This window comes from Loxodonta africana, chromosome 8 (assembly GCF_030014295.1).
Source record: "Loxodonta africana isolate mLoxAfr1 chromosome 8, mLoxAfr1.hap2, whole genome shotgun sequence".
In the NCBI taxonomy this organism is placed as follows: domain Eukaryota; kingdom Metazoa; phylum Chordata; class Mammalia; order Proboscidea; family Elephantidae; genus Loxodonta; species Loxodonta africana.
In genome coordinates this window covers 49,698,871-49,712,318 of record NC_087349.1, presented here as the reverse complement: position 1 = coordinate 49,712,318, position 13,448 = coordinate 49,698,871, and the positions used below count along the sequence as shown (strand labels likewise).

At 36.2% G+C, this 13,448-nt stretch overlaps 1 protein-coding gene across 1 annotated transcript in view; it reads right to left on the bottom strand.

Annotated features, from left to right (window-relative positions):
- GNAI1 (G protein subunit alpha i1) overlaps nucleotides 1-13,448 on the bottom strand; it is an 84,385-nt gene that overhangs the window by 16,434 nt on the left and 54,503 nt on the right. The window contains exons 2-5 of the mRNA XM_003407179.3: nucleotides 8,173-8,215; nucleotides 7,942-8,083; nucleotides 5,666-5,823; nucleotides 1,512-1,640 (exon numbers count right to left, since the gene is read on the bottom strand). Of these exons, the coding sequence (XP_003407227.1) occupies nucleotides 1,512-1,640; nucleotides 5,666-5,823; nucleotides 7,942-8,083; nucleotides 8,173-8,215 (472 nt within the window). The remainder of the gene's footprint in view (nucleotides 1-1,511; nucleotides 1,641-5,665; nucleotides 5,824-7,941; nucleotides 8,084-8,172; nucleotides 8,216-13,448) is intronic.

Here is a 13,448-nt window from a genome sequence, read left to right as displayed (position 1 = left end):
ACATGGAGTATAAAAATTATGAAAGTTTTACAAAATACAAAGCATCATAAATGTCTTTTCTAATTCAATTTTCTGCAGTGACAACTGGAGTTTTCTCAATTTGAGTCAACATTATAAAGCTCTGCAAGTGCAAGATGGTATCTGATTGACTCATAAGCTTATAAAAGTAACCTTTCTAAAAGTGAATCTCAACCTTGTTGGATTGAAAAAAAAAATATCTCCAAGGATATTAGTAAATACGTATTTGGTATAGGTAATATCTGAGTTTTAATACAATCTGAATGATGCGACCCTACTGCAGTTATATAAATTAGGCACTGCCTCTCAGTGGACTTGTTTTGTGTCCCTTCTGCTGAAAAGACAACTGGCACCTCGGAAATGCTACATTTCAAGTGAATTTGAATTAAGGGAAGCTAGCAGTTTTTAAAAAGCAACTTCTGCCAGCCCTTTTATGTAGCTTCAGTATTCTTAAACAAGCAATAGCATTGAAGAAAAAAAGGGAAATAGCTGTAATTTTTTTTTTTTTTTTAAATCAGTATTTTTTAAGATCAAGTGACACTATAGTGGCCTGGGATTTCTATGAAAACAAAGAAGTTTTGTTTCAGTGGAATACCTCATGATGTTAAATCACCTTACTCATGTATATATATCCTTACATGGGAAATATACACTTTTCCCATGATTTCATCTATATTAATTTAACCAGAGCAAAGGGGAGAGAGATATGAAGGACAATGTATGCTTAGTGGAATTAGTAAATGGAGCTTTTTGTAGAAGAATGTCATGGTGCCTGAAACCAGGTAGCAGAAAACCTGCTAGGAGAAGGCAGATTAAATAAAGTAGCTGACTATAGGTGGGCTATATAGATAAATACATTTTGTATTTAAGCCTAGCAATTTTTCTCATATCTTGAAAATTTTTAATTCTTGAAAAAGAGAAAAGCAGTTCTGAGTGTATTTAACTGAGTTTCCCTGAGCCTGGTGCATTATAAAACGACGGTTCTCAATAAAATGAACTCTAAGGTACCTCCCATTTCCAAAGGATATGATTCATTATTTTTGCTCAGACTCCAGTAGGCCAATATTCCATAACTTTACATTAAACATTTTTCATCATGAAATAGTGCAAACCTCAGTTTACTATGAATAAATATTTTGATAGATATTAAAAGCACCTCTCTTTTTAATATATCCAGGAATAAGTATATATTTTATCAGTAAAACTTTACCTCTTTTCATGTAAAAACGAATGACATTTTCCCAAAATACATTAGAACAGTATTTTCTGTTTAGAAACAAAAACCGAAAACTTTTTTTCATTAAATCAACATGAAAAATATGGCAAAAGGAACTTGCCTGGCTACTTTTTCTTAAATAAAAATCTAAGTATTCTACTTAAGAATGCTTCTCTCTGCCTTCTAAAAAAATTTTAAACTTTCATTATTACACCTGTTTCTAAAGCAATGTGCTTTATACCGAAATTTATAAGTCATATATTTTGAAGGTACTCACTTAAAATGAAGATCCTTGAAAGTAAAATGGGTTTCAACAATCCCTGTTGTTTTCACTCTAGTTCGGAGAACATCTTGCTGAGTTGGGATATAATTTGGTTGTGCTATTCTGTCCAAGTCATTCAAATAGCTGTAAAAATAAAAAACAACAAAAGCATGCTAATAGTTAAAATGGCCAATAAAGATCATCTAAAACCAAAATTAAGGCACACTCTGATACTTGCAATATTCTGAATTACTGAAGTTTTAAAATTTCTGTATAATGATGCAATACAACCGATTTAATCTTATATCTTACAATACTCCTAGGCATAAAACTCTATTAGTATTTTTTATGTTGTCTGCTTTCTTAGAGATAATGAAGAGTAATTTTCCTTTTATAATAATAACAATTAAAAAAAAATACCCAAACTAATTGCACACCATTTTCTGTATTTAAAAGTGTCTTCAAGAGTTTGGTTCTTAAAATTCTTTATTATACTACACTCATTTTATGTAGCTCCATGTTTATGCTCCAAAAATTCTTCTTTTGATTGAGGATTAAAAAGACTTTCAATTTTTGACCATGTAATGAGGGAACCTCTGGCCAAAGGCTGAATTAGATGGTGTTCCTTTTCAACCAGCCCTATGTTAAATACAGGAAAACACTACACATGCTCAGTTACTCTGCATTTTACTTCCCACTGGATTCAGTCATTTATTCAACACTCTCTGCCAATAATGCCAAATATTCTGTAATATAAAAAATATGGTGGTATCATACCATGCAATATTAGAGAGTAAATTATTTTGTGTCAAAATATAGGGTAGAGTAAATAGTGTCAGAGAAAGTTCAAGTATGGAGAAATTAGTATGGGTCTGAGTAGTTAAAGAAGGATGTGTACACAGTCAGGGATGTAAATAACAACCTGAAGTATGGGATAAAGACAGAAAAGGGTCTATCATTCCAATCAAGAGAAGCAGTAAAACACTATGGAGGGAGGAAGAGTCAAGTCTTGTTTCTCGGAGAATAAGGTATGAACTGGCTATGTACAACCTTAATTGAGAAGTCTGGACTTAACCCTAAGGTCAGTGGGATATGAGAAGCATCACTGCAATGTTTTGTAATACAAGAGTAGCATGGTGAAAGATAATTTAGGAAATAAATCTAGGGACAGAGAGGCAGAAAGTATTCCAACTTTAGTATTATCCTCTGAAACTCTGTCTTAGCCATATCAGCACTTAGAACAGTCTTGTAAACAGAAGGAGCTTAATAAATATTTTATTTGTTGGGAATTGGAGTTGGAAAACCATCCAAACATTGAATTACTTAACAAGAAAAATTATAAGCTTAATAAAAATTAATTAAAAAAAAATAATAAAAAAATTGTACACAGTGAATCAGCAACAAGGAACATTTTTAACAGTTATGTGGTCTCAAAAAAGGAACATATAGATGACAGCTTGTGCTACTTTTTATTGTATTTACTGTTTTTGAACTTGTTGCACTGGCGATAACAGACCAGTACTTTATCTGCTTTTAATCCCCCAGATTAAACTTTAGACTTCACTGTAAGAAAATCTAACTTAATAAACAAAAAGGAGGACACAGCAGGATTTTACTAATTGTCTCTTTAAAATAGTGTGCTACTCTTGTTTAAAATGTGTTGATTACTCATAGATACATTTTTTGCTTAAAATTCTTATAATTCTAATTGTTGTTGGGTGCCATGGAGTCAATTCCAACTCATACCAATCTAGTATGACACAGTAGAACTGCCCCATAGGGCTTCCTAAGGTGTTATCTTTATAAGATCAGATCACCAGGTCTTTTCTTTCATGGAGCCGATGGTGAGTTTGAACCTCCAACCACTCGGTTAGCAGCTGAGTGCTTAACTACTGGGCCACCAGGGTTCCTTATAGTTCTAATAGTCTCTTAAGAACAATGCATGTTTATATTTCAAAAGAACAAAAAACAAAAACGGGCATTTTTAATTCCAATTGCTTTAAATGACCAAAAATTTAAAGTGTAAATTGGTGATGAGATAGTTCTAGAGGGCAACTTGTCAGCATCCTCCCCACACCTGGTCAAGAACTCAAAAATCAAGATACCCTCTAACCAGTACAGAGAAAAAAAAATCTATTACTTTCTTCTTTCTTGAAAAAAATGGTTGGTTACAACAACTAGCAACAAAGTAATGGGGAGTCAAGGTGACACTTTTTTCTCAATAGATGTCCACGCACTATGCAGAGAGAAAGAGAAGGTCATGACCAATAGAGTGAAGGGGTCTGCGAAGTCCCCCTGTAAAAAGAAGAGGACTGTTGCTGGGTGTCAGCAAGTCAACTCCAACTCATAGTGACCCCATGTGACAGAGGAGAACTTCTCCATAGGGTTTTCTTGGCAGTAAACTTTACAGAAGCAGATAGCCCAGTCTTTCTCCCACAGAGCCACTGGGTATGTTCAAACCGCCAACCTTTCGGTTAGCAGCCAGGCGTTTAACCATTGCCCCATCTGGGCTCCTTAGAAGAGCACTAACACCACTTAATTATTGAAATAACTTCCTTTGCTGGGTTCTGCACAGAGCAATCTCACTATGATAAAGATTCCCAATTAGATTTTTCAGCAGGTACTAGTCATACCTAAGCAAATATTTTGGTGTGAGAGTTTTGTTCTTGCTGTAAATAAGTTTTCTAATTTATGCTCTAGTCTCTGTGAAGTTTGCATTATCAATTCATTTATTAAAGAAATACATATTGCATGACTACTATGTGTCGAGCATTGTGGTTACAACGTTAAGGAAAAAACAGACCTTAATGAATTTACAATGTAGTGGCAGAGTCAGAAAAGAATCAAGTAATCTCAAAATAAATAGAAACAAAACAACATCAAAATAAATGTAAATCTGTGACTGTTATAAAGAAAAATCACACTATGCTATGAATACACAAAACAGGGAAACAGGAACCAACTCAGAGGGTCAAGGGATATTTCCTTGTAGAAGTGACAACACCAGTTGGAGAGATAGGCCACATATTCAATATTATGTATAAGTTACATATACAGCTATGTATACAATAATTCATATGGTTTATATACTTACAAAATGTTAAAATACAGATTAAGAGCTTGAGTATTATAAAGACTGCTGTGGCTCCTATAATGAGGCGTATGATTCACTGTGGTCAATTATTTACATGAGACATAACCTAGTGGGTACTTGAATGTGCAAACAAATGAGGCGCTACGAGACAATCAGATCCTCAGGAGCCATTTGTTTACCTTTGCATATGGCACAGTGTGTGCATTTATCTAGACTTTCCAATATCTGTCATCTTCTACCTAACGTTCATGTGGGTCCCTAAGAGGCAATAGCTGTCAAGAAAAAGGAATTATCTGGGATAGTAAAACAAGTGCATAGTGCGTGTTTGAAAAGACCAATGAATGCTGCACAAGTCATATTTGACTTGGGGTATGTGTGCTAAATTACGGTCACAAATACTTGAGTTTTAAAATTCTATGTAAATCACCAAACAGAAAAGGTTTTATCACCACTTGCTTTACAAATTTTCTGGGGCTACCACCTAGAAAACCAAGGTAGAATTTTCTTCCAAAAAGTGCTGAGGTATCTTTATACAGCATCTGATGTAACGGGGAAACTGAAACAGACACTTTGCAGGTGTACACTATTTCCCTCAGTGAACAAAAAATCTTGGGACCACCATGCATCCCTTCAAAAAAACTCTGTAAGGTGCCTGTCAAAGGGCTACTAACTTACCTCAGGCATCATTATTAGCAGAGTAAAATGATCCTCAAGTCATTTCCACCCCATCTGTCTATCCCCAGACAAAATACCTATACACTCAAATTCAGAGTGAACTTTACGGAGCTCCAATTTCTTCTTGGGAATACATTGGGAAGAGTCCCATTCTGCATGTTTCAATTACAATTACATAACCCCAAGTCCCCTGAGACACTTCTGAACACAAAGAAAATAAAGCATTGCTATCTACAAACACACACGCACAAAGACAGAGGCTTTTAAACACTGTCATCCTGAATATCCTGAGTTGTACAAGAATGTGTCAGCCAAGTCTGCAACAAAATTGACTTGGAGGTATATTTGACTTGCAAGTAATTATTCATGATAGTTTAGTTCTGAAGTTATGATTACTTACTACGCTGCAGAATCATTAAGCTGGTACTCTCGGGATCTGTTGAAACAGGCTTGTACCCCACTATCTTTCCACAATCTCTTTATAACTCCAGCAAGTTCTGCAGTCATAAAACCCTCTTCAGCAGCACCAGCAAGCACAAAGAGTTGGCGGGCGTCGTCCTGAAAAAAGACCATGAAAACAAAATACAAAAGGGAACATTATAGATAAAAAATCAAATACGAGAAAAAAATGTATGTTTTTTTTTCTTTTAATTGAAGTGTCATAAACTTTTCTTTCCGTAAAGCACCACTTTAAAAACTAGTTTAACCAAAACAGCATAATTCTAAGTCATAAGTCTATGTTTTATGGTAGTAGTAATATTTAGCAAGATACTAGGAAGCTGTGGAGGCGTGATTACCCTTCCAGCTCATAAAGGGGATCTATTAACCAACTCTCTGCCAGTAGCGTGTTGTGCACTAGAAATGATCATTTTTGAGAAAACAAAAGAAGAGCCTATGTCTTACTCCTCCCCACAAAAAAGCTTATTTTAAAATATAACCTAATTAGATACATTTTAGAAATGTTAAATTTAAGTTCAGAGAAAGAAAAAAATCAATGAGGAGTAAGGAAAAATAGTGTCACAGAATAGTCAGGGATTTTCTAGAGACCTTAAAGTATGCATAAAAGAGTACCAACCAGCCAGGGGTGGTTGCTGGGTACCGTGAAGTCTGTTCCTACTCACAGTGACCACATACGGCTGAGTAGATTACAACCTAGAAAACTCTATGATGTACAGTATAATTTATAGCAATTTCTTTTCCTTAATCTAAGGGTAGTTCCCTTATGTGTAAGGTTAAGAGCTCAAACACAGTTTGTTGAATGAATAAATGATAAATCAATAAATTAAAGATCAAATGGATAGTAGATAAGGCAGAAAATATTCTGGATATGATGAAATCTTGTTTCAGAAAAGAAAATTTAGAGGACAATTGTCAATTATTAGGAAAAATAATCTCGACATCTAATTTGAATCTTTGTTTAAAGTGAAAAGGCTTATAAAACATTAATGCATCCCAGTAACTTATCAAGAAATTTTAAAAATACGCCAAGTTTATTTTACGGGTTTGCCTTTTGCTACGTTCATTCTTTTTTTTCCCTAATAACCATTAATTGAGCCTCTACGTTTTTTTAAAAAACTATACATATGTGTGTGTGTCAGTGTGTGTGTGTATGACACTAAGAAGACACAAAGAAAAAGCTATAATCTCTACTCACAAAATCTTCTCAGCACTATTAGTAAACATTCAATATATGTATTAATATATGTTATTAATATATATACTCACTATATAAAAATATAACAGAAAAAACTGTAAAAGGGAGGAAGAAGAGGTATACTGGTAGGAGTAGTAATGTATTCACTTTGTACAAAAAATACATTAAAAATTAAGCTAGGGATTCTGTTATTAAAAAACGGTAACAATGAAATTACAGACCATATACAAATAATCACACCTGAAATAAAAAGATTAAAAGGTGTAGGGAGGGTAGGGAACAAAGAAAGTGTAGTAAGGACTGGAGCAGGGAGGGCTGGTTCTAGCCAAATGGAAAACAAGTGACGGGGCCAAGTAAGGAAACACAAGTATAGTACCTGGGTTTCCACTGACTTTATGGCAATCTTTATATCCTGGTAATCTCCTAGGACCCATTTTCCTTACTGGTAAAATAAAAGAGTGGGACTACATTTTTTTCCCCCAAAGTTTCCTTTAGCTCTACAATCCCAATATATTTCTACAAGTCCATAGTTTCCTATTCCAATAAAAGCAAACTTTTATACTTTTTTTCATTCTATAGAATTAGATTACTTTTTAATCTGGGCAAGAATACAAATAATTAGATCATTTCAGCATTTGAAATTATAAAAACAGATTTTGAGGCGTGCCAGTGTAGGCAGTTTACCAAACTCAGTACTTACTATTGTAAGTTGCTATGGTGATACAGGGGTACCCAATATGTTACACAGAAAATATTGCAGTAATTATTGAGTTGTGCAAATCATCTATGAATAAGGAAAGTAAGTATAGGTATAAAGGAAAAATTACACAATCCTGTATATTCTTATTTCTCTTACTTCTAAAGCTTCTGACTCACTCCACTCTTTTTTTTTTTTTTTTTGACTCCTTTTATAAATGGGTTTGAGATGATGAATCTACGTTATGTGGTATGGAATTATCATGCAAGTCTCCCCCCCTCCACCCCCACTCATCAAGTCTGCTCCAACGAATTTAATAACTTACCGCCCGAGCCGAGTCACCGAAGTCTATCTTCAACCTCCCCATGGCCCTAATGATAGCAATAATTGACTGGATGGTGTTACTGTAGACCACTGCTTTGTATTGTTTGCATTCCTCTTCTGAATAGCCAGCTTCGTGGATGATTCTAATGACAGAAAAGGAAAAAAATAACACTTCCTTCCTTCAATGGAGGGGTACATTTCAATATAAAAAACAAATTTAATGTTTACCTACTTCATTTGCTTGACAATTGTACTTTTCCCAGATTCACCAGCACCTAAAAAATAAAATAAGGGATTTTTAACAATATCACTTAGGTATATCCTACTTCCCTTCCAACACACATACACTCACTCTCTCTCTCTCTCATAGTTGAATTTTGTTTTATATAAAAATGAACTTTACTTGTTTCAAACACATAGAAAATTCTCAAAAAACTAGTTTCATCTGTCTATTAAAAACTACTTCATAACATATAGTCAGTAAGCTCAACTGAAAGCAAATGCTTTCATTGTTGTTTATGTGCATTCCCTAAAGCATTACAAAACTTCAGTCTTCATAACTTGAAATGAACAATTATAAATTAATTTTATTTAAGCTTTTATTCCCTACTGGAAGAAGTTTTAACTGCTCTGCCAATTATTATAATTTTAATCTTTGGATTTTGTGAAGTAGTAGACAGTGATGCCAAGTAATTTTAAAATATTATATATTAAAATAACTGTAGCTCATGCAATATTCATTCAACAACCACTTATTTAGCACCTAAATATATAATCAACACTATTTTTTTATTTGTTAGCACTGGACATACAATGGCGTGCTGGACAGAAATGTCTCTTCCTGAGTTTTTTCATCTTTACTGTCACTCAAGTCATAAACCTAGGAGCCATTCTCAAAATTCCTTCTTCATTTTCCACATATGCACGGACCCTTTGTGATCTGAGTCCCCATGAGTTACAACATGAAAATAAGGAGCTCTGGTGGCACATTCTTTAAGCACTTGGCTGCTAATAGAAAGGTTAGTGGTTTACACCCGCCCAGCAGCCCTGTAGGAGAAAGGCCTGGCAGTCTACTTCTGTGAAGATTACAGCCAAGAAAACTCTATGGGGTAATTCTACTCTGTCACATGGGATCTCTATGAGTCAAAATCAGCTCAACAGCACCCAACGACAGGAAAATATTACTAATGAAATAACCACTTATAAATTTAAGCCCGCTGCCGATTTCGACTCATAGTGACCCTATGGGACAGAGAATAACTGTCCCCTGGAGTTTTCAAGGAGCAGCTGGTGGATTTCAACTGCCAAGTTTTTGGTTAGCAGCCAAGCTCTTAACCACTGTGTCACCAGGGCTCCCTTATAAAATTAGGCCCCTCTTAAATATCCTCCCCACTTCAGAGTAGCTTCTATCTTTCAGGGTACCCCTGATTGCTGGATATTGTGAACAGCTGAGAGGAGAGCACAAAATAACAAAGCTATGACAAGTCTATCACTGGCTTCAGCTCCCTTTGGATTTTGTGAAACAGAAGGCTACATATCCTGGAAGAATTTATTCCTGTTTGAGAATCAGGGTCCAGGGTTCCAATTACGCAGCCCCCATATTCCTATTTCCCTATGGCCATTCAGTTGTGATTTATGCTCCAACATTACTTAACAATTTGCAGTTCCAAGAACACCTACTGCTGATCACACCACCAGCCCTCAAACATACCATTTCCCTTGCCAAACACACTATTCTACTGCCAAAATGCTATTTGTTTTTCTTCCTCTTACCAGCCTGGTGATCGTCTACCAACCATCAAAACTTATTTCCTTCATCCACCTTCCCTGACCCACTCCAGATGCGATCCCTGCAGCCTCTGCCTTGCAACATATTTCTATTTGAACCCTCAGCAGCTAGCTTGTGCTAGATACACAGTCAATCATCCAGAAATGTTATTTGAATTTATTCATACTATCTGTGTCTGACACAATTAGGTAGTAAACTTCTGGGCCTTATCTCTCCATTCTCCTCTATCTGCCTACACACACACGCACACATGCACACACATCAGGAGAGGTATCTGAGAACAGGTCAATGGGTAAATGACCTATTGAAATCGGGTGGGGGGGAACTTCCTAAATTTTGTGATTTAATATTCATGAAATTTTTCTAAGACACCATCATATTAAGTAGAAAAGCAGGAACTGAATAAACAATGAGGGCATTCTTCACTTACAGATAGCCTTTGAATCTTTCAGGGCATCTGCCAATATAAACAATTTCAAGATAAGCACCGCATTATTTATTAATCAACAACAGTGTACTTGGCTCTGTGAAAAGCACAATTGCAGGCATTATGGCTTACACATTTGTCTAATTCAGGAGCAGTCAACCCACGTAACACACCCTAGGTAGTTTCAAGCAGGGCTGTCTCTAAAATGTCCCCTCTGGGTTTCTACGGTACTGAAAGTTGACTTAGCAGCTGCCATACTGTGATAATGGGACATTCTAGATCCTAGTGTCCATATACAAGGGTGGAGAATCCACATAGTGAGTTTCGGTGAACAGCAGCCTATGGTCCCTTCTGTTAGTGAAACAACTGCAAGGTCCAAAGAAAGGCTTACGTGACATAAGCAGGCGAGGCTTGAGAGTCATGCAAGGGGAAAAATCAGAAATAGAAAAGATTAAGATCATGATCAATTGAACCATGTGTACGCAGATGAGGAATTTTAAAAACCTTAATAGCCCGTTGCTGCCAAACCTTAATAAAAAAAAAGAAGAAGAAGACTCAAATTCTCTTGATGTTGGGCATTACCTTTAAATTCTAATTCACTTTCTATCCCTTAATTTAACTGGTGACATGGAACACTTAGTTAACTTTGCAATGAGAATCTAGTTGATGACTTGTGGTTCAAAAAATCCTGAAATCTGTTTAACATTTTAGAGTGAGGGCAGCAATCTTATTAATTGGATTTCTACCTAATTTCTTTACTAGTGGTAATTTACTCTTTGTGTAACAAATATCTAGGGGCAGAATGGCTAAAAAAAAAAAAGCTTTCAAAGCTCAACATTTTATGTAGTTTTCAATTATTTTTTTATGCAGAGAGACTCCTAATACCAAAATCACAAATGCCACATAACTAAGGTTTCAACATTTTTAATATTGGTGTTCTAAATACTGGTTTTAAGGAGTTAAAAGTTTTCTCTACAAATCAGTCAGCGAAGTTACAGTTGTGAGGCAAGCAGAAGAAATGTGAGAAAACACAAGGGTAGCAGAGGAGGTAGGGAAGTAAGAAGGGTACATTTTCCCAGTAGTGCTCAACTAGGTAAAAGAACCCTTGGTGGGGCTGTGGTTAACTGCTTGACTGCTAACTGAACAACTGGTGGTTTGAAGCCATCTGCTGCTCTGCGGGAGAAAGATGTGGCAGTCTGCTTCCATAAGGATTTACAGCCTTGGAAATGCTATGGGGCAATTCTACTCTGTCTGATAGGGTTGCTATGAGTCTGAACTGACTGGATGGCACTGGAAATGGAGTAACTCAGCTAGGCAGCAGTTGCTTTTCATTTAAATCAAGAGGAAGGTGTGATAAAAAGTGCTCCTGCCCTACCAACATCAACTTCAACAGGAAATAAGGAATATACAACATGTATCAAGCAGAAAAGATCAAAGCATGTGACCACTTCTGGTTATAAGGTCAGGCTGGTCAGAGTGACTAAGTGGCCTGTCAAGTAACTGTCAACAAGCTGGCCACTGGGAACAAACTGAGACTTTAGAATAGTGGGAAAGCAGAATGTGACTCCTAAAGGGCCTCGAGCATATGTGATATGTAGATCTGTAGCTATAAAGCTAAAAGTGAGACCACCGAGGGAGGGTCTTCAGGCCTCTCCTTAAGCCATCAAGCAGCCAATGGAAAACTGTTTCTCTGAGAGCAAGTACAGAGCACAGCAGGTGTGTGAGCGCAGCTCAGCATCTGATGGCAATGCAGCCTATAGACGCTAGAAGGGCAAAGGAGCACCACACCACAGAAACACTGACAGGGAACTCATCTGCAGTTTGGAGCCACAGCCTGTACAACAGCACTCTACTAACGGAATCCATGAAAGGGAAACACATAAACAAGTTAGGGAAAGGAAAGGGGAGGATATAATCACAAACAGTATCTGCCTCTGCTTTTGTTAAAGAGCAGTACAGAAATTTTTAAATTGCTGGCAATGTTAAAGTACATATATATTTATCACCAGCTCTGACCTCAGAAAACAAATACAGATTTTTTTTTTTTTTTAATTTTGAGGGGATCTTTTGTCTAATTATCTGCTTATAGACACATTCATATCATTTATTTCCTGGTTCCAGGTTGTAGTTACCTGACATCACAGGCTATACAGATATTAAAAAGGTGATTTAGTTATCTTATGCTGAATTCCTGATACCACTACTCTCCTTTTAAGAAATCCTAATCTTAATATAGAATTTACCAGCACAAAATTCAATAAAATTACAAGTACATTTAAAGTCCTGCTGTTTATCATAGTGCTATTATATATAAGGTTAAAATTATGAAGTGCCTTATATTTAAGAAAGAAGCAAATAAGGGGGTAAGAATGTAACATATATTCAGCTACAAGAAGCACTAAACTTATATTTAAATAAATACATACATATGGGATATAGCTGACTTTCTGGAACGTAAAAATAATTCAACAATGACTAAGAACACCAGAATCTAGATATCTAAAACCACCCACTTTCCCCAATCTGAAGACCCTATAAAATTACTCTCAACCATTCATACCGAAGATACGTATCACACTTTTACATTAAGCAAGAATGAATGCATATACAGCCTACCCAGAAAGGTAGGACAAAGGAAAGGAGAATCACAGGTAGTACTTGAAAGCTCTTTCCTGGCAGCCCAGTCAAAAAGATTACATGATGTAGTTAACTGAACTGAGAGATCATTGTTTCTACAATTTGAGTCTATAGACCTGCAAGACCGGAGGGCAGGAGGCTACCAGCATACTCTTGGGGGTCACACAAGCTCTTGGGGGTCCACAAGCTTCTGTAAGAATTTTAAACTTCTATAAAAAAAACCAAAACCAAACTCATTGCCGTTAGTCGATGTTGACTCATAGCCGCACTGCAGAACAGAGTAGTACTGTCCCATAGGGTTTTCAGGGGGCGGCTGGTGGATTTGGACTGCTGACCTTTTGGTTAGGAGCCAAGTTCTTAACCACTGCACCACCAGGGCTCCTTAAACTTCTATAATGATTAAGAAGTAATTTAGGAAATTCTGTGTCAACTGAATGACTCCATATGACTGAACGGGGCCATGTGATGTTAGGGTCTATATTTCAGTTTCTGTTTGTAGGTGGCACAGTGGTTAAGAGCTCAACCGATAACCACAAGGTCAGCAGTTCAAATCTACCAACCACTTTTTGGAAGCCCTATGGGGCAGTTATACTGTGCCCTATAGGGTCACTATGAGTTGGAATCAGCAATGGGTTTAATTTTGTAAGTGGTTACT